Genomic DNA, 26,832 nt, shown 5'->3' on the forward strand with positions numbered 1-26,832 from the left:
TTTCTCAAGGGCCAAACCAATTTTATTCCTCCTCATTTACTAGCATTTTTCAGCCATCCATCCTCTTGCAATCCTACAGCACAGGAAGATTACATATGTAGCATGAGACCCGATGGTGCAATTCCCACCCCACTTTCTTTTTCTCTCACACACACTCACGCACACTTCCCACAAGATGTATCTGCTCTTCTTGACAGTTACAGCTATAGCTCGAGGGAGGGAAAGACACTTTGAATAAAAATACCTATATATAAAGATTTTGTCCTTGTGCCTTCAAGGTCTTATCTACTTGTGATCCATGAAGAAGCATGCCCTGAGGCACAGTCTCTTACAGAGATCTGCCTGCTGTTAGGAGGGGGCTGGACTAACCAGAAGCCCAGTCTTCGATTAGCTGGCACAGAACAGTTCATAGATACATCACTGCTTGGTTTTGTTGCTTCCTTCGCAATTCTTTGGGCAAAAAGTGTAAAAAAGCATACAGATAACATCTACTTTAATACAACTATTGGTTGGATTAGAAAAAATTATCCTAGAAGGCTATGCAGTTAATAATATGGAAGGTAACAAAATCTGCATTTAAAATTCCTTGGCTGAGTCACTGTGTTGCCAGCATGACTCCCTGTAAGACAGATGCCCAGAATTTCACTGCTGGCACTTTCAGACCCTTGTTTGCTTGTTCTTAGCTTCTCTTAGACACCGTTATCCAGGCTTCCTCCTTCGGTGAGGTTACCAGCTCATATTTGGTCTCCATGACTTGTCCTTTAACTGGGTGAAGGTACAATTTTCTTACCAGGACACTCAACAGAACTGTAGCCACCATATAGGCAAACCTGAGAAAGGAGGCAAGAAAAGAGAATAAAAAACTTGCTATGAAGTAAATCTGCCAAAAAACAACTGCCTGTTTGGACTGAAATACACTGAAACAACCTCCTTTTCTCTCTACCACAGAAACGCAAAAAAACCCTGCTTTCTAATGCTCACCTCAACTCTGGGCACTCCTGGCTTCCTGAAAAACCCAACAAGGAGAGGTTTGTCATGGCTGACTCCTCATTGAATCTCTCTGGGTCAAATCTACGAAAGACAAAACACACTGAGTGAGCACAGAACCCTTCCTCTGGATGCATGGTCACACACACATCACAGTAAGAAAATGGCAATGACTCAACTGCAAAAAGCATCAATCCTCTCTCTAAATTATGATAGGTAATTCCACACAGGTATAGGAAGGTGACTGTGCACCCGCTCTATGTTCTCTGTTGGTCAGCTGTGTCCCACTTTGGTCAAAGTGCTTAATAACCGAATGTGATACAGGGCTGGAAATAGTATGCTTTACCTCTTAGCAGTGGGTATTTAGCTTGAGTACACAGCTGAGCTGATGCTGCTACATGTCCTCCATTTCCCTCCGGGGCACACACAATCTGATTTGTCTCCTCTCTCTATCCCACTAGTCTCCCTGCATCCCTCCCCCTCTCTCACCTCCAAAAATATTTTCCTTTTTTTCCCTTGCCCCTCGCCCCTGTCTTGAAGCAGCTGGTGTATGTGTATATGTTGGGGGAGGGAAGCTGGTGACTCATTCAAGTAAGAAAAGTGGCTTCCAGCATTAGTGTGGCAGAGGCTGTAAGAAAACTATTATCCAGGGTTTGCACAAGTTAAAACAAGGTTCCCATAATCAACTAACCAAAAGGAGGTCAATAAAATACCATTCAATTTAAATATAAGTTACTACAGAAAAATAATAATTAAAAAAAAAAAAACAACCACAGGATTATATAATATATAATATAATGGATTGAAGGTAGTCAGTCCTCTTTTATTTTCTGCTAAACATTTCTGCTTGTACTTCAAGCCTTTGGCTTCTTGTATAAATATCCAAGCTCTGCTTCTACTAAGCTGAAAAGGCATGTGGATGCCGACCCTCAGTTAAAGCAACATCAGTGTTTACATTTCCCCTGAAATGACAAATCACACAGAGTGAAATAGGGAGGAAACCACAGCTGTTCAGCCAAACAAAAAACAAAACAAAACAAAAAAAAAAAAAAAAAAACACAGAGGTTATATGTAAGGCAGATAGGTGAAAGGACTGCAAAGTGCAGATCTCCCATCTCTGTCACATAAATACAATCACAACCTCAACTCTACTTCTTGCAATAAGCACAGTGTGTTCACTGCAGTCCTCACCTTTCTTTACATGCTGTCCTAGTGAAGCCCTCCTAAGCACAGTGCAAGCCCCATCCTACTGGGCAATCCCTGTCAAGATGCTCATAGGTCAGATCACCAATGCCTGACTCTTTTGAAAGAGCATGAAGGAGAGAACAAGCTCTGTTCTAAGGGCTTCTTCCTTCTCCTAGATTTCAGCTGCCTCTTTTTTCTCTATCTAGAATAACTGATCCACTTTTTTTTTTCCAGCCCAAGTGAAGTAAACAAAACTAACGTTAATACTTGCCACCCAGAGGCCACAGTAAGCTGCAACATTTTTTTGTTTTTTTTAAACTTCCAGTATACTAGCCTGGATCCAGCCTTGTTCCACAAAGTAATGAGATAGCATTTCCTTCACTCTGAAAACACATTTCTGTCAGACATTTCCTCCCTTGCATCGTTTCATGCTGAGTGATTCCAAAACCATTCAAATCTAAATCTTCCTCATTCACAGAAAACATTAATACGAATTTACTGGTATTTGCCTAAGCAGTGTGTGTGAAAACAAACAAACAAACCTGTAAACCTCTAACATACACACACACAAAAAGTGTAGGAGGATCATGACTTGAACTGCCCCAAACTCCTGTCTAAGGAGACAAGGATCTTCACAAATCCACTTTCTTACGGACTACCTCTCATCTCCAAAATCTGCTTAAGACAGGTTCTGCAGCAAAGAAGTTTCTGCATGGAAACAAGATCTATAGAATACTAATTAAAAAAAAAGGAAAGGAATTCATTTGAGAAAGAATAAAGGCCTTGATTCTACATACTTGTATGGTGACGGCCAAGATGAACTATCCTGCAACATCACACCAAGAGCATAAAGTACAAGTGTCTGCAAAGAAAATGAGGATACGTATGTCAGATCAGAACAAAACACACAATTTAAGCTACACCTGGACAGTCCCGCAGGGCAACAATTATTCTGTGGACCACTCATTTTAATAGGTCATTTAAAAACATTTATATGTTACATTCACCTACAGATTTCTATAATGAAATGCTTGCAAGAGGATTTTAACTTCTTAAGACCCATGCTGCAAACCTTGGTAGTTAGAGAGGGCCAGATCCCATTCCTCTACTCTTGCTAGTATGTATGTGCGTGCTTCTTTATTCTCTGCAATGGAAGGTACCACTCTCATGTGGGAAATACAGGTGATACAATTAGGCCTGAAACCATGCTCGTTTACACAGCTGAGACCACAAACCCCTTCAAAAGATTATTCATTCCCAGGGGACCCAGAACCAGAAGCCAACCAGCTCAGGAAGAAAGCACAAATTCCCAGAGCCTATCCTACAGAGGAGCTGCATGGCAAACTTTGACTAAATAGTACTTTCAGATGACAAACCATCTGCTCAGGTTAAACATGTCAGAAGAAATCATCTTCCTCCCTCACCCCTCTATAGAAAGAAGTATGATGAAGAGGAAACAGGAAATTTCCCTTCAGAAAAGCAGGATGGCCTAGTGCTTCTGGTACTGCCCTACCTCTTTGGGGACAGTATGTTGGTCGACTCTGCCTTCCAGCTCCTGCAGCTGTGCAGCAATGGGAGTAAGCTTTGCTGTCCGCACTGTCTCGCATAGGACTTGCCGACAGTATCTGCAATCAATAAGGCTTGGTCAATTTAACTCTTCCAGAAAGAAGCTTGTTCGTGTCCTTCTGCTAGAAAAGGAGAGCTTGGTCATCTGCTGCCCTCCAGGGCCCCAGTCTGCTCCTGGAGCTGTCTGCAGCCATGCTGAGGAGCTTTTTTTTTTTTTTTTTTAATTTGACAGAGTCCCAGCATCTTTTCAATAAGCATTAAATCTCATTATCAGTTCATCAAAATCTCTCTCATCCCACCTCTTCCAGACCGTAAATCAAACTAACCCAGCTAGAAAGAGTCAACATTCCTTTTCCTATACTTCTCATTCATACAGGAAGCAGCAGGATATACTCCTTTACTGAAATCTTAACACAAGTCCCAGTACAAAGCACAATCTGCACATGAATAGATGTGTGAAAAATAAAAGGCACACCATTCACCAATCATTCTCCTACTTCTGTAGCCCCCTGAAAAGAATACACTTCCAAGCTTTCTGTCTAAATTCATCTCACATTAAACTTACAATTAAAATTATTGGTTACTCCTACCCTCAGAAAACCAGAACACAAAACAAATTTCCTTCTTCAAATAACCATTTCCACTCTAATTCTGTGCTATAAGTAAGCTTCAGTAGGAGACTGAGATTTCTCATATTCTCCCTGAAAACTTTGGATAAAGCATCTCAGAGCGGACTTCACTTATACGAAAAAGAAATGTTATCTGTTCATCCATAAAAATGCTAACTCTCACCCTTGCTCCACAGCCTGAAAAAAACATCAAACGGAACATCAGGTCCTAATGACTTTGTTCTTGAAATCCTAAGCCTAGAGTTAATAAATAGCTAGCCACCAATTTTTTTTCTCTTTGTTTCTTTATGCGTGAGAGAGAAGTCACTGCTCTCTGTCCCATTCCATCTGCGTGGTTTAATCAAGATCAGCAGTAAATCTCTGCTCCCATTCATCATTTTTACAGCCCTATCCCATGCAAGGCTCACACCATTATTGCTGTGAACCCAAAACTGAACATACATTCAATTTCACCAACCTGACTCCTTGAGACATAGAATAGGATGAAGAATGTATTCTCAGTCTTTTATTCTGAATTACCCCCCCTCCTCAAAGGACTTCAGTTCCATTGGTACAGACAGGATTCACTGGTAGCTGATTAGAGACACTTTCCAGGTTTCAATTTGGCACAGAGTGTTTTTCAAGCAGCTAGGGCACAAATTCTGTGCTCTCTTCCCCCTCAATAAACTTCAAGGGCCTCCTAATAGACACCTTGAAGAATGCAACCCATTCCTCATTATTTGGAGCCCTACAGTGGATCCTATTTTTGCTGCTAGTCATCCTGGTGTTCGATCACTTCCAAAAAATGTAGTAGCTTTTGGATGCTTTCTCCTGATCCAGCATAGGCTGGTCGTCAGCCTCTGACACATGAAGCCCCTGTTCCCAATTCACAAGAAAACCCTCCTCTGCATTTCCTTACCAGGGACCCACCTGAGTTGCTCGATTTTCTCATGTGTAATTGGTCCCTTCCCCAGAATATGGTCCACCTCCTTGCAGAGATTCTGCTGTACATCTTCTGACGTTGTCAGGAAATAGACTGCCCAGGTACACACTGGGGAAGGAATCAAGACAATACCAGATTCAGCAAATTCAAACCTTTGCTAACCGTATTCAGCCTTTTTGGTTCCTGTATTTGCAACATTATTTTTCTGACTCAGACAAGGGTGACCTCTGTTTATATACTGTACTGATTCCCTATTCAGCATCAGAAGCAGAAGTTGAACTCCAGTGTAACAAGAGACTCTGCAAGCTTAAATTCTCTTTCTAGGGTTATGAAGAGCTTAGGAAGCTGTGTAGGAGACAAAGTCATTCAGTCTCACAGCCCTGGATTTGAGACCTCACAATCCAGCAAAGCAGCAATGAAAGCGTGTCTTTTTCCCAGCCCTGCGGTCCATGAAATGGCTATAATGCTCTAGCAATCACCTCTTCTGGAGAACCAGGGTTATTAGATCAATCAGCTGAAAGGCTGGTTTGTTCACAGCACCAGAAAATTCCCTGTCTGGGTTCCTGACCAGCAAGGAGAAGAACAGTACAGCTTTCTGCAGCACGTTGGCCAGCACTTGTCTCCTCTACATCTATCTTGTGAGATACTCAGAAGATATCCTCAACAGCACATCAAGAAATAAACCTTGCCTAAGAAATAAGTGTGTAGGATGCAGTTTCTCTAAAGCTACAAGATCGTTTCTACCACTTCTATTTATGACCACTATCCAGCAACCCCTGAGGAGCCAATCCCCTTCAAAAGACTGCTTTCCTGGAATATTTGGAGATGATAATCTTCAGGGATACTGTTAACATAAATACCAAATCTACTTTCCACATCTTTCAACATCCAGTAGCAACAGAGAGGTTTTGTTTGAAATCCCAGTCCCATTCACTGAAATACAGGACCAGATAATCAGGGGGTTAAGTTCAAACCATCTTCATATTATAAAAGATTTTACACAGCTTCAGGTCATATTTCCATTAACTCCTTTTTCAAAATCCTTATAAATCCCAAAGTAGCTTCTAGAGGAACTCTTCCATATATGGAATATACCAATACCGCAGAAATTCAAAGCAGCCAGGCACACCTCAGGGCTCTGCTCTAACTTCTTTCCCACATAACAGAAGCCATTTTACATCACTATCTTTGAGACTTGTAATTTTTGATGCTCTTTCATCAAATTTAGCATCACTTGACAGGGGTTAAGGGTCCAAACAAAAAGCAAATGGTTCACCAAAAGGCTAAGAAGGTTGTCAAACACAGCTTCAACTCACTGGCTGTGATGCTGTATTGTGCGTGCTGTAAAACTACCTGCTTCTATATGTTTGTAGTTCAGGAGAAACAGAACGATGGATATCACTTTTTATTAGCCTAGATTAAGTCTCACATTATCACAACCAGTTTTAGACAGCTGAATCTGAGGACAGAAAGTTATTTATGACTTACAATTAGCAGTAATAATGCATCCTGCCAAGGAGAAAATCATCGTATCTTCCAAAATCTAGGAAACAAAATCTAGTTCAGAGAATGAAATCCATAAGAGCAAAGATTAGAAAGAATCTCCACTCAAGCATAAGAAATCTCTTTAGTGCAGAGAGCAGGAAATTCATCTATAAGACTGAACTCTCTTACAGAACTTCCACTGTAATAGCACTTCAGACATGCTTAATACTAACACGTTTCTGGTTTATAAAAATAACAATGAAACACTGGCAAGGAAAGTTACCAAGGTCTAATTCAATTAAGCATGGCAGGACTGGAAAAAGAGAGAGAACACTGCATTAGTCAGGAATCTCACTCAAATGCAAAAGCTTAACCAAAAGCTACAACATATTAAGATGCCAATCTAGTAGAACTCCATTAGCATGTAACATCTGTACAAACCTGCTGGTCACTAAGGTTCCCCTGTAGCAAGGTATCTATAAAGACATGCCTGTTGAATGATCTGCCTCGGCGTTCCTTTATGACTTTCCTTAAGGTAGATTCCATTTCTTTCAGAGCTTTGGAGAAAAAGAAATAATTATTTTAATCTTGGTCACTCTGAGAGCTGCAGAGAAGTGAAACCATCTCCCCAAACAGATTTTCAGACAATTGTCCTTGGTGGAACTCACTTACAGAAGCAACCTATTAGTGTTAAATTTGGAAGGCAATTTTTCTAATTTAGATGAAAATGTAGGAATGAAACATCACCAGTTGCTTATAAAAAGCCAGCTTTACAGATCTAACCAAGATGTGTAGTCTGTGAGCTGAAATCATGTAAAGGACGGTCAATCAATAATCAGCATTGAACCATCACGTACTGTGTTTAACCAGCTCTCACAATTAAAATGTTTGAGCCAGATAACACTACTCGAATTGCCCGTGGAGTTACAATTACTCAAGTGTTAAGGCACCTCTGTTGACTGATGGTCTCCCTTTTGCCAGGAGCTCTACTGAAATGATTTCAGATAGTGCTAAAGAGTTGGCATAGACAGGGAGAGGTAAGTGGGACAAGTGTGGGAGGATTTAGGCACAAACATTCCACTCATCTCAAGATATCTGGATGACTAGCTACTGATGGCTGTTGTGGGAACTAGAGGGAGTTAGGGACCTACATGCTGCTAGCTGTCTGGTTTAAGCAGCCCAATTCAGACAAATTCAGGATCTAGCACTAATTTATTAGCTTTAGATAGAGGCTACTCTGGTTTAAAATCTTATTAGTCAATACTGAAAAGCTTAAACTATTAACTATGACCAGACACATTGGTCTTCACTAAGCACAGCTGCCTATCTACAAGAGAGGTCAAAAGTTAAGACGGCACAGAACACATAGCAAGCACACAAAAGACACTAGAACTACACCAACAGTGGCGGGTTTGTCTCTGAACCACTAAACAATGATATACTTTAATCTTCTGCAAGAGTAAAGAAGACATCAGGTAGCTTATGGCACAACAACAAACTGCAGAAAAGCCAAGACAGCTGGGCAAATCAAGTGCTTCCATATGCTAGATAATTCCTAAGCATTAATCAGAGTGGAGAAGTGAAGTAGAAGGGAGACTGGACTTAGGAAGAACCTACCATCTTCATACAGCTTCTTCCTAGTTGTGTTTTTGTCAAGGGACCCATCCAAGAAACCTTTCCCAATCTCTGACCAGATCTGAAAGAAGGCCATAGAGAAGAGCATTGTCACTCACCACAGGCAGGGACTCCTTCATTCTGCCTTATTCAGTAGAATCAAAACATTAAATTAAATGAAATCTTCATCTGAATATGAAATTAGTGTCCTCTTCAGAACACCATACCTTATTCTAGTTCTTACATGTATAACAGCTGAAACTGAGTTGAAATAAAAAACCTGTAATTACAACTGTATGGAAAAGGCATGACCACTCTAAGAGGGAGGTGAAACTGTTTCTTTCCCACCATACCACCAACAGCCTTAACATCCCCAAATGTGAACACAACTTCAGATTTTCTCAGGTTTTCCCTCTCCACAACGCCACAGAGCATTCAAAGGTTCTCTGAAAATGCAAAGTTCCACTGGCCTTCCCTGGAGATTTTAACTGACTTAGATCAAATACATCTCAATTGTCACTGGATCCCAATTCCTGCTGATTCCTTAGAAACACCTGGCTTAAGACAAATGGCAGTAAGACCTTTCTGATAGTTTTAGCTTCCGATAGTTGAGTCAACAGTCCTCAAGCTTTAAAGCTTAATGTTAGCTTAACGTTAAAGTCCCAGCAATAGCGTGTGCTGTCCCTTACTAAACTGTACATGCAGATACAAGCTGTTGGCTTGAAAAAACAGTACAGGAAACTTCCTGGCTCTTTGTGACACTTACTGCATCATGGTGCCTGCGGAATCGAATGACTTCCTGGTCATCTTCAAAGCTGCTGCCCATAGCTGTCTGTGTAACAGACTTCATGGCAAAGCCCAGCATATGCTGGCAGAGTGGTACATGTTGAGCCTCAGGGAGGGAGAGCCATTTGGCTAGCAATTCTTCTGACAACTTAAGAAAGAAACTATTAATTGACAGTAATATCAATAGCCTATTTACCAGACATACCCCAAACTGAATGCATTCCCACCCTAAGTTCCTCAGATAGACCACACTTTCAAGCACATGGTGTACATCTACACTTTCAAGGGTTTTCTTTCATTGTTAGCTTGAACAGTAACATTCTGCCCTCATATATCCTGCCTGAGCCCACAGTTCACCCAATGTAATACAGTCCTGTCCATCTCCCGTTCCCTCCGTCAGAAAAAATACCTTAAATCCTTTAATATGACTAGCTCCATATTGAGAAAATAAGACTGGCTGTTGAACTGAGTCAATAGAACAGTTCTCCACTTGTCTGTGGTCCCAACAGCTGGTTCATTGCTCCTCCTTCCTGTCTTGTAAAATAAATCCAGAAACCATATGCTCCAGGATCTTTAATTACATCTGATGTCTTGGCATAAAGTGTCACCAAACCTAACTTTCTCTCAGCCCAGTGGAGCTTACAGGAACCAAACGCTCACACTGTGTTTGAACAGGCATAAGCTGTTCTCTGTCTCAGAAGCTTAAAATTACAGTATAAATTTGAATGCAGCTTCTTCATACTAGTAATCATTCTCATTAAACTTTCCTCTGTGAGCTACATAGGGTTTCTCCACTGGAGAAGAGGAAATTACCTTTTGGATGAGAGCTAAGTTACTTTGCAGGGACTTTGTCACAGCACTTTCATACAGCTTTCTTCTCAGGTGGCTTTCCCCCGTATCCCCATTCAGGCTGGACTGGTACCTCAAGAAGGATTTCAACATCATCTCAAAGGGATCCGCTGAAAATAAACAAAGAAAACATAATTCAGAAGCCTCTTCTGCACAGGCACAATGAAAACAGCCAGCTCTTCGATAGAGTGCTGCTATTTCTGGGAGGTGAGCAAGGCATGGCTCCTTCACCAGGAATGGTCTCTTTGGAGTGCTAAGTTTCTCTTGCTTCACATGGATTAGGATGTCATAAAGATTCTTCCCTGTGGCAGGGTACCATCTTGTGCTCAGATCCTCCTGTGCAGGTTGCCTCCTGGCTCCAAGTTGCTTTTCTCAATACTTTTCATAAAAATGCTTTGAAAGCTTGTTCCCAGCTTCCCAGTTCTAGATGGCTCTGCCACAAACTTGGTCTACCCTCCATCTTCTATATTCACGGTTTGCTTCATTTAGATCCTTTACACCAAATCGCATCACCAGGGCCTCTACATAATTAATGTGGTGAAGTACATTAGGAGTCAATGCAAAATTGTGCAATTGAGCATGGCCTACTATATGCTTTTCTGTTCCTGTGAATCTTTCTGTGAGTCTCACAGAACTAGTAGAACCTCTAACCAGCTATTTGAAAACAGCACACAAAGAGTTTCAAGCAAGAGATTTTCAATGTTTATTACAGTCTGTTATTTTTCCCAGATGGAGTGAAACCTTCAAAGCATCACAAAACATCAGGACTGGGCTAGACATACATGACTCTACCTACTGTGGATGTGACTAGGACACCTAGCAGAGATCAAAGCCTTATTATGCTCCTGAACAAACTCCCAATGAGACAATTCCTACCTTCAGAGGATTTACTATCACATGACAGCTAATGAAACCAGAGACATGAATACAGTGAGCTAAATGTTCTTCTCTCACACCATTTTCCTTCCAATGCTTTAGAGCTCTGCAGCTCATCCCGTTTTCCACTTCCAATGACAAGAAGTACATGCTGGCACTGCAAATGGTAACTGCAACTCTGTATGTGGAACAAGCTGTTATGTGACTCTAGCTGCTGCTGGCAATTTCCCCTCCATAGTACTTTGCCATGGAGCAGTTTTGCTATTAATGCCACAATGCCCTGCTGATGGTAAAGCCCACAAAGCAAATCTAGCAAGCAGAGCCATGTGGAGAGGCCTGACGATGCTTAACACCATCATCTGCAGAAACTGCAATGTTCTCCTGATGGCGATGAAGGAATCTGCTAGCTCAGCAGCAAGCTCCATATTTTTCTCACCCAATCCCTAGCAAACTGACAGTCCTATACCACTGCTACATTCACTGTTGCAAACTCAGCACTGCAGAGCTTCAGCTGCCCTCTGCATAGTGCTGCCCTTGTCTTACAGTATTTGGAAAGCATCTATTTCTCTACAGAGGAAGCAGATTAGTGATCCCACAAGGAACAAATCCCTCACAGAGACAGAACTCTGTCCTGCCAAGCACTTCTACAGACTTCATACTTTGTACTAGACTTAAAAACAACTCTAGGATTACATTTGCACTCCTCTTAATGAAATGCATCACACTTTCAACTGTTTGATAGTTTAGAAACAGTTCTATGCTTTTTTTATCTAGATGTCTGATTATCTAAGAAGTATGACCACATTCTAATGCATTCCCCATTCCACATTTTAAAATGAATATATTTAACTGCTGGCATCCGCAGGAGACCAGACTGGTCTGTAACTGCCTTGGTTGCTTCCAAGTGCAGGCATTTGTTTTTCAACAGTATTTACGTATGCTCCCGACTTCAGTATGTTTATGACAACTTGTTTGCTCAAGGGCCTGTCACCACTTCTCTGAGCTTTCAGAAAGTGAATGTCTACTCAACCTTCTCCAAACACACTCACACTTACACTTGAGTGCATTCAGATCTTTCAGGGTGAGTTTCCACCTTCTGGAGTGCAACCACTATCCAATGATTCTTGCTGATCTTTACTCCTACTTCTTTCCCAAAGCATCAGCAGTTAAGTTTATGCAAATGTACATGAAGTTTATTATCACGACCCAGCATAAACTGATAGCTGATATCTTCCTGTACTTGAAAAGAGCCTGTGCTACCAGATCAGCAGTATGCAACTAGCACATACATCTACACGAGATGAAGAAAATTGCAAAAACCACAGGTTAAACCCAAATAACAACCTAACTACCTTATTGTTTGTGATTACCTTAGGAAGTAGAACATCTACCTGAGAGGTTTCACTAGAAATTAAAACATTCTCATAGGACTAAGATCAATTCAGCTACCAGCTCTACTGACCACTGTCAAGTTTAGAAGATCATTAGAGTTTTCAGCACAAAATTCTGCAACTCAAACAAAAATGAAAATTAAAGAACTTCTTGAAATAAGGCTTTAAAAAATTCCACACAGAGCCATGCAAGAGAGCTATCACAATCACAGCTCTTTTCAGATTTAATTTAGTAAAACTCCCCATCTTAAATTGTACTCCAAGTTGCTTTTAAATTATATCTCAATTTCCTATAGGATTTTCAGCTGGCTGCTTCAAGTGATTAACGAACATGAACTTTCCATAAACATCTGCCTGTAAGCAGCAGGTGAAAGGCAGAAGTACAGTAATTTCTCAGTAGCTGCTGGGCAGCAGCAGCTCTTGGTCACCAATATTGAATTCCAATAAGCAGGACCAAAGACGCGTCTGAATCACTGTGTCAGCTGCAAACGAAGTTTCATTTTCTTTCTGTTTCCTTTGATATATGATGCCCAGCAAGGCCATACGGAACAAACAGACTCAAAAACAAAGCAGATGATGCTTACATGAGCGGTTGGGGTTCACATGTTGTTTCAGGAGATCAATGGAGCCAAGGCTGACAACAAGGCGCCTTCCAAACCAGAAGGAGACCAGCGGGCCATATTTCTCATGAAGGTTCACCAAGAACTCATGCAGGCTTCTGCTGGCAATGATGTCTGGCAGGTTGCCATCCCTGGGGAACACAAAGAAGTCATCTGCTCATTTGCAACACCCTCCACCAAGGCTGAACCCAGTCAACATTAAGATGGGAAGCACTTACTTGTCATCTGTTGGAGCTAGCCCAGGGATACCCGACGCCTGCCTGGATGCCTGGATAGCAAAAGGAAACGCTATCAGCCTTCCTGAATGTAGATTTTAGGCAAGCTTCACAGCTTTCCAGCAGGAGAACTGGATTCCCCAAATCAATACTTCTGCACTATTCACAAACGTTAAACAGAGCTGGACAAAGCTCATCCTCAGGCCTCAGACCTGCCGAGTTTTACAGAACTGATCAGCTGTCAGCACGTGCCTGGTCACACAGGCCAAACCAGGCTCTAACCATCTGCTTCAACGGGAGACTCCAGCGTAGCTCCGACACTCGGATTTTGCCCACGGACCGGCACACACGCAGACCATAAGCCGAGGCGTACAGCCTTTCTAAGAGGGCTCACTGGGGCACGGAACAGGCGAAGCACGGCCCCGGCCCGGAGCGCAGCCCCGCCGGCCCGGCCAGCGCTGCCCCGCCACAGGCCGCAGCCACGTCCCCGGCAGCACACGGCCCCAGCAGCAGCGCGGGGCGCCGCCAGGGCGGGCACGGAAGCCCGAACGAACCCGAGGCCGCCGGACGGGACCGGGCAGCGAGAGCCCGCAGCCGCCCGCTTCCTGCAGCGGGGGTCGGGCCGCTCGGCCCCGCCGCCATTACCGGGTAGAGATAGAGCACGGCGCCCACGAGGATGAGCAGGAAGGTGACGGCAAAGATCGCGAAGTCCAGCATGGCAGGGCCGGACCGGGAGGCGGCGAAGCTCGGCCCCACCCCGCGGCCTCGCGGCGGGGCAGGAAGGGGCGGGCCGGGCCGCGAACGCGGGCAGGCATGGGCTGCCCACGGCGCCTGCTGCTGGTCTCCAACTCCACCCTGCACGGAGGGGGGTACCTGGGCCACTGCCAGCAGCACATTCAGAGCTTCCTAGGAGAGTAAGTGCCAAGCGGGGGCCCGGGCCGCGTCCCGCCGGGCTCCAGCGTCCTCTCCCTTCTCTCTCCCCAGGAAGGTGAAGCGGGTGCTCTTCGTGCCCTACGCGCTGCACGACCGGGACGCCTACGCCCGCACCGCCAGGGAGAAGTTCGCGAGTTTGGGTAAGGCGGGCCTGAGGCGCGGGCCCGAGCCGCCCTGGGGCACCCCGCCTCGGTTCTGTTCGCGGAGGGAAGGCGGGGTGCCGGCTTTTGGCAGGCTGCGGCCTCGGAGGAGACGCCGAAGAGGCCTCTGTAAAAATCGTGTTGCAAACGCTTCTAACACCTGCAGAGAGGAAGTTTTTGCAGTGAGCCTTGAGCAAAGATCTTTCCAGACTGGTCTATTGCAGTAACTGTCCCCTATCCGTCACAGCTCAGGATAATTAACCTTGGACCTGTTACCCAGTAACAATCAGTACTCACTTCCTTGGGTGTCACACCGCTCCTCATCTTGCAGAAAGATTGCTGCTGTCAAATGCCCAGCTGGCTCTCCTGGCCCTTACTACATGCAGTGAACCAAGTAGAGCAAGCCTGTCAAAGCCAAACATTTTAACCATTACAAAAAATAGGTTCAAATCAGAATACTGATGGCACAGCCCAATAAGACCCATATCCAAGCTAAACAGTAGCAGTGTTCCCCTCTTTTTTGAGTTAGCAGGAGCTTGCACTGGGCTAGCCCCTTCTGAGCAAAGTGCTCTGCTTTTTATGATGCTGAGCATCATCTCCATAAAGCTAACATTGGCTTTAGTGTGGCTGGGGATACAGAAGCCCTACACTAAAGTAGGGTACACATTATACCTTGTAGTAGCCCATAAGATTTCCCCAGTTTTACTGAGAGACATTTGGCTTGAAGTGGGGTGGGAAATAACAGGAGGTAAGCACTAAATGTACATTCTTCCTCCCAAGTGAAGTGGCAAAGGTAAATAACTTCTAATTTAAGGTTACGAGCTGGACAGCATTCACGAATCTTGTGACCCAGTGGAAGCTGTAAGAAAATCTGAAGCAATATTCATTGGTAAGTCTTCTTGCTCCCTAAAGAGGGTTTACGTAAGACACTGCATTAGTCTGTTGTAGAGCTGGCAGCACAGAAAAGAATGGAGAAGTCCTGCCTCACTTTAGAAGCTGTAGAAAATAGTACTTTAATTATGAACATTAAGACCCTGAATTTAATGGTGGGAATGGAAGTAGGTGGGATTTATCAATGGAACTGCTTCTCTAGTAAGTTTTAAATTACTCACTTAAACAGCTCTTCAACATCAATTCATCTAAAATCGTGTTTTTTATCACTCTTTCAGGACTAAGAGGAGCGAGGCCTACTGTGGTTAGACTGAGCAGTCCTAATATACTCCAGGGTATTAGAGTAATACCTGCTGACAGATAGCCAGCATCGGTGTTAGGAAGAGGAGTTAGGGCACGAGCCCATGGCCTGCCAAATAAGCATTTCTCCAAAGCTTCTGGTTTTACTGCTGCTGAAAGCAGACTATTGTCCTGAACAGATCACTGAGTCTGGCAAGTCTGTAGTGGCACCTCTGTAAAATTTAGAGTCAAGCATGTTAAATAAGCTAGATACTTTTTCTGCAGGAGGTGGCAACACATTCCGTCTCCTGAAAGCTCTCTATGACAACAGACTGATACAAGAGATCAGGAAACGAGTTCTTGAGGTAACAGCTAGATGACTTTGGCTGAGACTAAATGACAAATAAGCATTTATTCAGACAAATACAAGTAGATTCTACATCTTTGTTTCTAATGTACTTAAATAGAAGGCATTTCCTGCAAGTTCGTGAACTGAAATCTGTGCCCAAATGAAGCTTTTGTTAGTCATGGAATCCTGAAAAGCCTAGGGTCAAGTAAACTTTCCTTCTACAGCAGTTTCCCAGATATAGAACTGCAAGACCTTGGGATGTACAATGTTATGCTGTAATATAGAAGTAAACCCCACAACATAGACCAATGAAGAGCAGCGTGGGACTCAACCATTGGTCAGAAACCCTGCTTCTCAGCATGTCTACAGATACAGATGTGTTCAAGCTTTACACTGTCTAATGATAAACCAAGTGTAGAATTGGATCTACATGTGCCTTTTATAGAGTAAAGGAAAAAGAAAGTGGTGTATTCACCTTGGGTATTTCCTTTATCTAAAATTGCAAGGTATGAGCATCATTGAGCCCCCTCCTATCAGCAGCCATTCTGGCTTGGTTAATCTCATAAGGCACAGCAAAAATAGACCATCCATGGAGAAAGACCAAAGCAAGGTGTTCCCCCAGTATTGTGGAACTGTGAATAACTTCAGACAAATTTATGCAAACCATCTTATGTTTAAAAAGGCCTGCTGACAGGAAGAAAGGTCAGGTAGGCCGTCTTAATATACAAATTTCTGGTGTGTCAGCATGGGTCTTGGCTTCAGATATGATCTCCTAAAGAGCAGATAGTTCAGCTATTTCAGATATTTTCTACAACTGTAATGTAGATAAGTCTCTTTTCTTAATAGCAAAACCTAATGTCTACAGTAACATCTAATAGTTGGCTCTCTGACTACCATGATATGTATGAACTACTGCCCACCGCAAACCCTGAGCTCTTGTATTTCTGCTTTTCACCTGTAAAATTAGCAGCAAAATGAGCTGCTAAAAATCAGAAAATCAGAGAAGTCTGATTTTGCTGTTGAGTCTCCAATTTTTACAGAAGATGCTATAACATGCAGTTGTCAATTGTGATACTGCATACTAATCATTGCTTTTGTCTTTCAGGATGGGATTCCTTACATGGGATCCAGTGCAGGAACTAACGTTGCTACTGTCAGCATCAACACTACCAATGACATGCCAATTGTTTATCCACCTTCCCTGCAAGCCCTAGGTTTAGTTCCTTTTAACATTAACCCTCACTACCTGGATCCAGATGTTAAAAGCACTCACATGGGCGTAAGTAAAACATGCCAGAGTTAACACAGAGTGCCAAGGTTTAACAGTAGCATGCATGTGCAAGGGCTTACAAAGCTAGACAATGACTAACAACTGTTCCCTAGAGCAGATGGAAATGCCAGAGAGGCAATAAGACTTCAGTCCTTCCAAAGGTTTTGAGTAGGAAGGGGAGCTGGCAGAGCTGGCAACAGCAATACTAAGGTGGAACCTACTTGCTTGTCTCTAGATAAGCCAGTCTTTCCCTGTAAATAACTCTTGCTGTTTTACTGAGAGGACTGTAGAAGCTCTGTGCTGCACCAAATGTCTGCTGTATTCCTACGTTTCCTTACTGACAAATCCTCCTGGTTTGATTTCTTTAACTACCATTGCTCAATTCAAAAGCAGTAGCACTCAGGAAACATGGCAGAGCCATTCAGAGAAGGAAATTCTTCAGATAATTCCTACTCAAGATGAAACAAACAGATAATTAGTAGAAATCTATGGCTATCATCTTTCATGAACAAGACAGCGCATGCATCTGCTTTCACCACCTTCCTCAGTACTCTTATTTTGAGTGAGCATATAAATAATGTTTGAAAAAATAAAAAAGCAGAACGAATTGACTGGAAACATGTTTTCAGGCTTGGGACCACGCAGATTCTATTTGATCAACCTACAGAAATTGCTGCTAGTGATCAAGGGTAAATCTTTACTAAAGCCAATCCTGCCAGTTTTGTCAATACATTTAGACTAATCAAAACATTCTTTTGGATGGGAATGCTTGCTTTGTTTAACGTTAAGATGTTGCTCAATATTATGCTACTTGAATGGCTCCAAGTTCTACTTCACTCTCTGGGCAGCTAAATCTATGCTTGTTATTGCAGGAAACGAGAGAGGAAAGAATCCGCCAATATCATGAAGAACCAAACACCCCTCCAGTTCTGGTGAGTTGTAGTTTCCAGGAAGGAAGGCTATGTCTGTAGCATGATAAGCATTTTAAAGTTTGTCCTTCCTAGCTTTCAGTGTGGAACCCTGTTCCTAACAAACTCTCCAAAACTACAGCGGGGAAGGCTAGTTATAGTCCTGCTAACAGCTACAGCCTTTGATTTTCTCACTTTTAGAAAATGGGTTATAACAAGTAAAATGCTTTCTGGCTGTTAGATGCTTGAAGTCCTGTTGCCAAGCCCTAGGATTTTAGACAGCTCTGATCTGTCCTGGTTGCCAGGCATACATCGTGTGTTGCTGGTAGTAAGCATGCAGATGGTAAGATACCTCTCCTTCATTTTTCTGACAGATATTCTTACCTTAAATGTTGTTTTAATCTTTGGAGGTATCTTTGTTTGCCCATTCAGTAAATAATATAATTCAATACATTTGTAGTAGCAGTATGTCTGGAAAGGCAGGAACCAAGCTTCAAACTCAAAGCTGGTGTAGGGACAGGGAGGATAAACCTGGGTTACTGTTGCTTCAACAAAACTGGATCTAAGAGTAGCAGTAGCAGAAGTACTTGTGGAATGTATATTTAAGTTTGGTTTTGTTTTTCTCCTTAGTGGTTTGTATAGCCTTCTTCAAAAGGCAGTATCAATTACACAGGAAAACTGGCTTCTAAAACAAGATAGTTCACCTTTGTCTTTGTATCTTTGTTAAAAATAAGCAAGTAATAGTCATGAAGCACTGCACTTAAAACTGGCCTGATGAGAAAAGTGTTCTAACCTCTCAAATAGATTGCAAATAAAGTGTTTTTTTTAAACCTATATTAGGGCTTGCGGGAAGGTGCAATGCTGCTTGTGGAAGGAGACAAAGCCACCTTGCAAGGAGTGACAGGAGCAAGGCTTTTTTTGAGGTAAATGCTTCATTTGAATTTGAGTGAAAGAGAAAGAGACTTGGTTAAACTCCTGGTACACACTGCCTCTTCCTCATTACTCAAGTCACTTAACACTTTGCATCCAGTTCTGTTCAGAAAAAACACGAATATTGATTAGAGATCCAAAAAAGCAGTTAGTATGACAACACCTTGTTTCTGAGCTATAGCCACCATTCCTCTGTAGTGTCCCAGTACTCCAGCTGTGCTCTGTACTCAAGGCTGGGGAATGCCACTTTGGTCCTAATGTACTTTAGAACAAAAGAATTCAGGCCGTTAGTTGTATGAACATTACTGAGAAGTCTTCATAACGAATACAAGGAAAGGAACCTTGTTCTGTCCCTAATAACAAATGGAAGATCAGTAGACCTAGCTGCTGTTCAAGCTTACAGCATGGTTTATTTTGTTTACAGGGGTAAGAAACCAACTGAACATGAGCCTGGAACAGATTTCAGTTTCTTGCTGATTGACAGCAATTTCCAATAGCCTTGCATATTCTACAGCAAAAGTCAGCACGTGAAGAAGGGAAGAAATGCTTGCAGTACAAGAGTGGGTAGAGAGCCTTAACTTTATAAATAAAACTAAATATGCATTATTAGGCTCTTCTTCGCCACCCTGCTCACTTCTCAGACAATCTCTCCTTCCCAGCAAAGACATGCTTTATTGAAATGCTTGAATAAGAATAGAAGAGTACTCTTACTCTGAAAGGTTCTGTATGTTCACATCTCCACTTTGATTCCTCCCTCAAAGCAAGTTACCTTAACACAATTAAGAGTCAGCTCTTCCTTCTGCCTTGTTTTACCTGTGTAATAAAGCAATTGTTCATTTAGTGTACTCTTACAGCATTAGTTTCATTTTTGCAGAATTAATAAAGTGAGAACTTTTGCATTCAGTTATTTTTATTGGCTTCATACTCATTTTAAATATATACAGTGCTAATTATGTACAAAATTGTGCATGTTAAAAATTGTTAGGTTACAAACTCACAAATCCTAGAAAAGTGCAAAATTTTAAAACATCTTCCACCATGCTGTACAGAAAAAAATTCCATCATTAGCTAATATACACACTCTCAAAACATATTGATCAAACCAAAATAAGACATACAGTATACACGTAAAGCACCCAGAAGGGAAAGAGATATTGCACAGAAGACTAACAGCAAGTTTGTTACAGTGCCTGAAGGCTCATTTTCAAAAGTACGTACTTAATACTCCTCAGACCTAACATTTAACCTTTTTTTTTTTTTTAAGAGAAGGCATTTTTTGGCATTTAAAAATTCATTTGTAACCACAATTGCACAATGTGTAAGAGTCAGAAGATATGATTAACTGTTGCTCTAAATAAGGCCTTTGTTTGCACTGCCTTGTTAGCTTTATTAATTTAAACAAATGCTGAAGCATATCAAATAATTTCTTAATGAATTTCAAAGGAACTTTGAGTAGCAGCAAAACTTCCAACAGAAGACTGACCAATGAGAGGTAAGTCTAAAAGCAGCGTTTGTCTAATCTTACATTAAGATGCTCCTGCATAGCTAAAGTTGGATCAGGACACATGTAGCAAATTTTCCTTGTTTTTTTTTGTTGTTTTTTTTTTTTCCTCCTCATGGCTTTTTTAATAGATCACAGCTGCATACAACTAAAGCAGTATTACCAGGTACATATTTAAGATTAAAATAAACAGTTAATACAAAGCAAAAAATGTCTCCCTCAAGAGAAAATGCTGACTAGGTAGGAAATTAAATCAATAAATGGTTTATAACTTCATTTAGATTTACGATATGTATGGCTACTTTTTTGACTTTCAATCTCAAGACACCTTAGCAGCATTAAACCATAATCTGCACTGACAATCATGCTTTGGGGACAAGAAATTAGTTACAACAGTTTCTGCACAGAGCCTAGTCACAGACCCAAGCTCTGGAATTACTTTCCAAGTTACCCAATCCCATCAAATGAAAATAGAAAGCACACACAACTGGAAGAACTCTTTCTATGAGTCATTTTCGTAAACATTAACAAAAAACCATCATTATTCTTCCACTTACACACAACAAAAAGGTGAGCAAAAACTGAATGAGACTGTCTTTGATTAAACAGTACAAGCACACCTGTAGAGTGTTCAAAGACTTCAGTAAAATGAATACAGTTGACTGAAAAGTAAACCGCAAATGATGCTATGCTGCCACTCAGAGGCCTTTCTGCATTCTGAAGGAGGAGATAGTGTTCTACTAATTTTTAACTGTAGAAGCTGGCTTTCTTTAAGAGTATGTGTTAACAAGAGCTATTAGTAATAACAAGAAATTTGTTCCCTGGGATGGAAAGAAAGGCATCTTCCAAACACTTTGGTTGAGTCTGGCATTGGTATATAACGAACCTACATACATGAGATTGCACAAAGTTTTTCTCTCCCCAAAAGGAAGACGTACCTCTCGTGTCACTGCCTGCATCTGCTTAGACCTAGCCAAAACACGCACAATTTTAAAGCAGTGCAAGTTAATACAGTCTGTTGTATTAAAGTCTCTTCATTAGTTTCATTGTAGTTGCTGTGCTGTTACCTATTACAAATCTGACTGACCATTCACAAAAACAATGATCAAGTTCAGTGAATGAAAACAAAAAGTCTGCAGAAGTGCAGCACTTTGTGGTATATTTCATTTAAGAACTGTCTTCAACCATCTGTAATACTTCCTGGAGATTTTGGTAATATATGCTAATAACTAGAGTGTATACATTTGCACAGCTTAAGTCACTCCTTAGCAGAAACTTCATAGGCAACTGATTACTAACAGTGTCACATTTATCACTGAATACTACATAGGTTTTAAACCAAAAGGCATAAAGAGCCCATTTGCAAAAGCACAGAAGTACATGCTTAAATTCCCACCAAATTAAATGTGACCCTACACAGTGTTTTTATCTAGCAGTATATATTAGATCAGGCCTTAGGGTATTAGGCTATATATTTATATGCAAGAAAAATGCAGTTAATTTAAGACTGAGATTATCATTTTGTGCTGGTGTTGGTAAGGTATATGGATGATAGAAGATACAGTTTCTAGATAGTCTATGACTCTATGACTGAGTAGCAGATAAGTATATTGATATGGTATAATTCATGTAAGTCTGATGCTAACTTGAACTGCAAACATTTCACTTTCTGAATGCTGGTATAGTATAAAAACTGTGAAGGCTAGACAAGATTCTTCACTATAGATAAAATACTAGAAATAGTATCAAGAATTACAAGCAAACTGAGAATTCTAACAAATGTTTTACTTGAAGTAAAGGAGAAATGTCTTAAATATCATCTTTTGGTATGCGATTTCAAATGCTAGGAAGAATTTATTCAATACTGCTAACTGCTCAATCTAATTTATATACAAATATCAAAAGCAAGTTTTCAGGTGTTTTTTTTAATATATATTTACACACTTCCTTACTCGGCTTCAGAGGTAAGCATATCTTTAGCTTTGATAAACATCATTAAGGATGTTCCAAAAATGAAATGAAAGGAGGTACCAACAAGAAGGTCTAGACAAATGTAGTGTTACAAAATAACTGTGCACTGTTTATTCTCAATTCCTAATCAGAATAGTTTTTGTCTCACAGCTTTACTTTTTTTACACTTAAATCTAATTTCACAAATGTCTCATTCAACATGAAAAAAAACAATGTGCTCTACTTGGCTTGGGGAAAGTAAGAGGAAGATCAATAATTCGGTCATATACTCTGTACTGCAATAATAGACTGCAATTCAATTAGCCTGAACAGCTGACAGAAATAAAAAGATTTTCTACTTGAAAGACATACAAAGAAATTAAGCAAAATGCCACCTACTGCTCAAACTTACTATTACCTGTATCTTTATTTAAAGCTGGTTTTAGATAAAGGCAAAGTGCAGACCTTAGAAACCCTGGGGACTTTCCAGTGGGTCTGGCAAGAATATTGTCTGTGTGGTGGTGTACACCCCTCATCTTGAAGGATCGTGCACAGGATGAAAAGGTAACGTACGTTGCTGTTCTGCATAGAACATGAAGTAGCTCAGAGCTCACCTTTCCTCATTCTGCTGTTTTGTGCAGAGCACAAGCTGTTATCAAATCTGCTCCAAAACTGTCCACATTTCAACCTGGCCCAGATATTACTGATGATCACCTAATGCTCACAATGACCTGAAATGATGGTATTCAAATATCAAAGCTCCTCGCCAGAAGTCCTCTCATCCCCAATTACTGCAGCTACGTTAGATGTTACGTAAGCTAACACACTGTATTCACTATTCTTGAATATTAAATTATTAATCTCTTGTATAAACATAACCTAAACACAATAAGACATTTTTCAAACTTTGTGAACCTCTGAGCAAGTGATAAAGATTTTCTTCACAAACGCTATAAAAGAACCATTTCCTTTTTCTCTATTTGATTCTGCTAACTTGAAATGTTATTGCCTCTCCCTTCCTCTGCATGCGTACCCTTAACTTCATATGTGCATTTAAACAGAACATATATGCATACTTACAAAAATAATGTAATGCCCCAAGTGAGTTCTTTTTCAACTTCCCAAAACTACTCTCCAAAGATCTCCCCTGAAATCCCTTCTTCATGAAATCATTATGCACAAGCTTACTTCACATTCTTATGTGCACACTTTGATACTTCCAGAATCCCTTTATTCTTCCTGCTGGATGGGCAATTGACAAAAGCAGTTCTCACTTTGAAAGTATGGAGTCTGAAAAAAAATGAACCACTTCACTTTCAGAAATGTAATGCTCTCTTGGCAAGTGACTCAGAGAAATTAATTACTCATTTTCTCTTAACCTTCTAGACAATCCAGTCTGTCACAGTGATTAATTAGAATATTGCAACTATGGATAGACCCATTTTCTCACTAGTCTGATTTATTTCCTCTAAAGTTAAGAAAAAATAACATTCTTCCTCAGAACATGAGGAATCCTCACAAGAGGATTTTTTTTTTTTAAAGTAAAGACATTTAGGAAGCAAATACAGTTTTAGTGAAACTAACTGGACTTTTAAAAATTATCTTTTTCCAGGAGCAGGGATTAAGCATATAGAAATAAAGATAATAAATATTGTGCCAAAAGTTAATGAAATGAGATCATATATAATGGAGTTCCTCAGGTAGTTCATCAGGTCCCCAGTCACAGGGAATATATGTCTGATAATCTTTATAGGAGGTACATCGCACATTCATATCCATAAATAAATAGAAATAACAAAAAGGTGATGGCAGAGGGAAGAGAATGGTAGCCAAAAGGGAGTATCTTATCAAACAACCACTTCTAACTCTGCCTTTTATCTGTACTCTACTTGCATCAGAAAGATGCAAGAGGAATGATAATCTCTTTTTAATAGACATACATACATGTATACACATATATACACACAGACACATATACACACATACCTTTTCATGCCCGTCAAAAAATCTTATTTTTCCCTCAGCACCAGGCTTTTAACAGGATGGGGATTATAATTTAAATCATTAATATTATAAAAAAGGCCAGAATTATAGGAAAACACACTCATCCTATTATCATATATTAAGAAAACATTCAGTAATGGCTTTTTGAAAATATACCATCTAATTAAAAACTGTTCTGTTGTGTAATGAGCATGTACAGATCTGATATTCTCTTCTCACCACTATTAAACACATCTTGAAAACAGATACACTATTTTCCTGCTTGTTTAACAGAAAAAAGTACAGCTAGCAAGTGCTTTGGTGAATACTAAGCCAAGAAAAAAACAGGTGCTATTTAATCTGTGCTGTAATGTTGTTAAAATGATTTTGCAATGGAATTTGTTTTTTCTTTGCAGGAGTTGCCTTAAAGATTGATCTTTAACCGACATGGATATGAAATTCTTCCTCTGTATTTCTTCAAGATATTAACTATATTATGGGATTCCTTAGTGTTTTAGTCTACTTAAAAATATAAATAATTCTTAGCAGCAAGTTTTCCTACCTCCTTCAGCTCATCCACCACCTTCAAATCCTTTGAAGTTACTCATGTCTGTACTTTTGATAATCAAATAGTACAATACAGATGCTCCTTACAGACAGCCTAAAACTGGAACTACACAAAAGATGACAGCAATGGCTATTTACAGGAACAAATCACATTAAGTTATTCATTGGTCTAAAGACATAGTGAAAAGATCATAATTGTCAACTACACCAGTTTTAAATAGTACCACTGTAACAGAGTTTTAATTCACTGATGGAAAATTAGTGCTCTCAAAGCACTGCCAAGTATCTCTCTTGCGGTCAAGGAGCATCTGGCTAACAGAGCCAGTTTTAAATCAAATACTACTTATTTTAGGTTCAATTAACAAAGCTTGGGTTTGGAGGTCTGGTGTTTTTGTTTTGTGTCCATTTCCTTTTTTTCTTTGTTTGGCTGCTTTCTGTTTTTTTCCCTGAAACCCTGTTTTAGCAGCTATTTTGAGAGGGATTCAGTTGTAACCAAATCAATGTGGTTAAGGAAAAATATGCAAGCAAGCTAACTTGCATGAGTACGTATGCTTTTTACTATACCTCTACCATAGGTTCATCTTCAACAGATTGAGAGTGAAGCCCCTGAAAACAGACGTACATTTAAAGTGACCAAAATATAAAATATGTTTCTGGAATCCATGAGAGAAGGTAGAAGCAGCAATCACTTGGAATCTTGAGTGTTATATTCAGTCTCTCCTGATGAAATCTGGCTGAGCCGTTTGCTTGATCCCCAGAGCTTTCGGGAAAGCTGACCTGAGCGCATCTGTTTAAAAGTAATTCAGAGAAACAAAAGGAAGGGGAAGGGATAAGGCGAATAAATTAAAAAGGAACTTCAGACACTGATTCTGGTGAAATGCAGACAGTACGATATACCAATAAACAAAATTACACTAACAAAAGTTATTGAAAACAAACCAAAAATTACACTTAGGAATGATTCTTGGGACTGACAAAAAAACAAGTAACAGACAAAACACTAACTCCTGTTGTCTTTGATTTTGAACAGTTAAAGGGATATTGCCAAGTAATTCCTATTTAATTCTGAAACTACTTTAAACAGCTTAGTGTTGAGTTTAGGTATTTTGATGAGAAGAAAGAGAGGTTGATGTCTCACAGAAGTGAACCAAATTAGCAGAAAGGACTCTTACTTTAGAGAGTACAAAAAGAAAAGTGATAGAATTGAAAAGGTAAAGACAATCAAGAGGGATTCTTGATTATCACTTCTAAGTGATGAAATAATGCAGAGCAGTGATAACTGAGTGAAGGAAGGAAAGAAAGCATATCTGTTCTCAAATTTACAGTCCTCCAAAAATCACCAGTGAAATGCTCAGAGTAAAATTTAAACCATACATAATTCGTACTGAACATTCAATGAGTAAACAACTAGAGCACATTTAAATCCAGCATCCAGAGTCTGCTATCTGCCAACAATTTGTAAAAAACTTCACATTTCCTAAATACAGGTCCTATGACTGGCCAGTAGTGATTAATCAGCTGAAATACCTCACAATATAAGATGCATGCCCTAACAACATAAGTTTGAGAACAATTCTTGACCATTAGCCCTACAAATTAAGCTTGCTTAAGAACTGTATCATCACAGCAGCAGGGTTTTATAAAAGGCACAATGCTGCTAGCAGGTGACAATCCCACAGACTTCTACAACTTCCCAACAGCTACGTAATTGTTAAAAATACACATTATACTTCACTTCATAGTGGATATTATCAATGCAGAAAGACTAAAGGTCATTGATCCACAATAAAGAACATATCTCCCTTTACCCTACGCATACCTATCACCATCAAAAGCCAGATCTATAGAGGATCTTCTGAAAAAGGTTCTAATTCATATATTCCTTCCTAACTACAAGTAAATAAATAAATAAATATCCCCCACCAGACACACTCTTTAAATATACTGGTTGTTGCCATTATAGAAAACTAGAAAATCTAGGACATAACTTTGTTCTTCTTATATAC

The 26,832-nt window shown here is 40.4% G+C and overlaps 3 protein-coding genes across 12 annotated transcripts in view; 1 reads left to right on the plus strand and 2 right to left on the minus strand.

The window, feature by feature from the left end:
• Positions 1-14,944, minus strand: CYP20A1 (cytochrome P450 family 20 subfamily A member 1). Of its 4 annotated transcripts, none has more exons than XM_085227715.1 (13): positions 14,496-14,944; positions 13,129-13,178; positions 12,875-13,041; positions 9,988-10,133; positions 9,155-9,322; positions 8,392-8,470; positions 7,216-7,331; positions 6,778-6,832; positions 5,277-5,397; positions 3,686-3,797; positions 2,970-3,034; positions 982-1,071; positions 1-830 (listed from the first exon to the last, which is right to left on the minus strand). In XM_085227715.1, exons 1-13 carry the CDS (start codon positions 14,520-14,522, stop codon positions 680-682), a joined length of 1,347 nt encoding a protein of 448 aa, XP_085083841.1. In that variant the 5' UTR covers positions 14,523-14,944; the 3' UTR covers positions 1-679. The 4 variants fall into 4 exon arrangements, with proteins under 4 accessions (XP_085083841.1, XP_085083839.1, XP_085083840.1 ...); XM_085227713.1 differs by lacking the exon at positions 14,496-14,944 and adding an exon at positions 13,771-13,903; XM_085227714.1 differs by lacking the exon at positions 14,496-14,944 and adding an exon at positions 13,378-13,714.
• Positions 13,906-19,728, plus strand: LOC104911657 (alpha-aspartyl dipeptidase-like). Its single transcript, XM_010713517.2, has 8 exons — positions 13,906-14,039; positions 14,110-14,198; positions 15,013-15,087; positions 15,654-15,733; positions 16,823-16,996; positions 17,860-17,919; positions 18,736-18,818; positions 19,250-19,728. Exons 1-8 carry the CDS (start codon positions 13,939-13,941, stop codon positions 19,320-19,322), a joined length of 735 nt encoding a protein of 244 aa, XP_010711819.2. The 5' UTR covers positions 13,906-13,938; the 3' UTR covers positions 19,323-19,728.
• The window catches only part of NBEAL1 (neurobeachin like 1), an 80,075-nt gene continuing 72,960 nt past the window's right edge, over positions 19,718-26,832 (minus strand). For all 7 annotated transcript variants that reach the window (XM_085227705.1, XM_085227704.1, XM_085227703.1 and 4 more), the window contains one exon: positions 19,718-25,613. In XM_085227705.1, the coding sequence (XP_085083831.1) occupies positions 25,512-25,613 (102 nt within the window). In that variant the 3' untranslated portion in view covers positions 19,718-25,511. The remainder of the gene's footprint in view (positions 25,614-26,832) is intronic.

Source organism: Meleagris gallopavo, chromosome 7 (assembly GCF_905368555.1).
Source record: "Meleagris gallopavo chromosome 7, MGAL_WU_HG_1.1, whole genome shotgun sequence".
In the NCBI taxonomy this organism is placed as follows: Eukaryota; Metazoa; Chordata; class Aves; order Galliformes; family Phasianidae; genus Meleagris; species Meleagris gallopavo.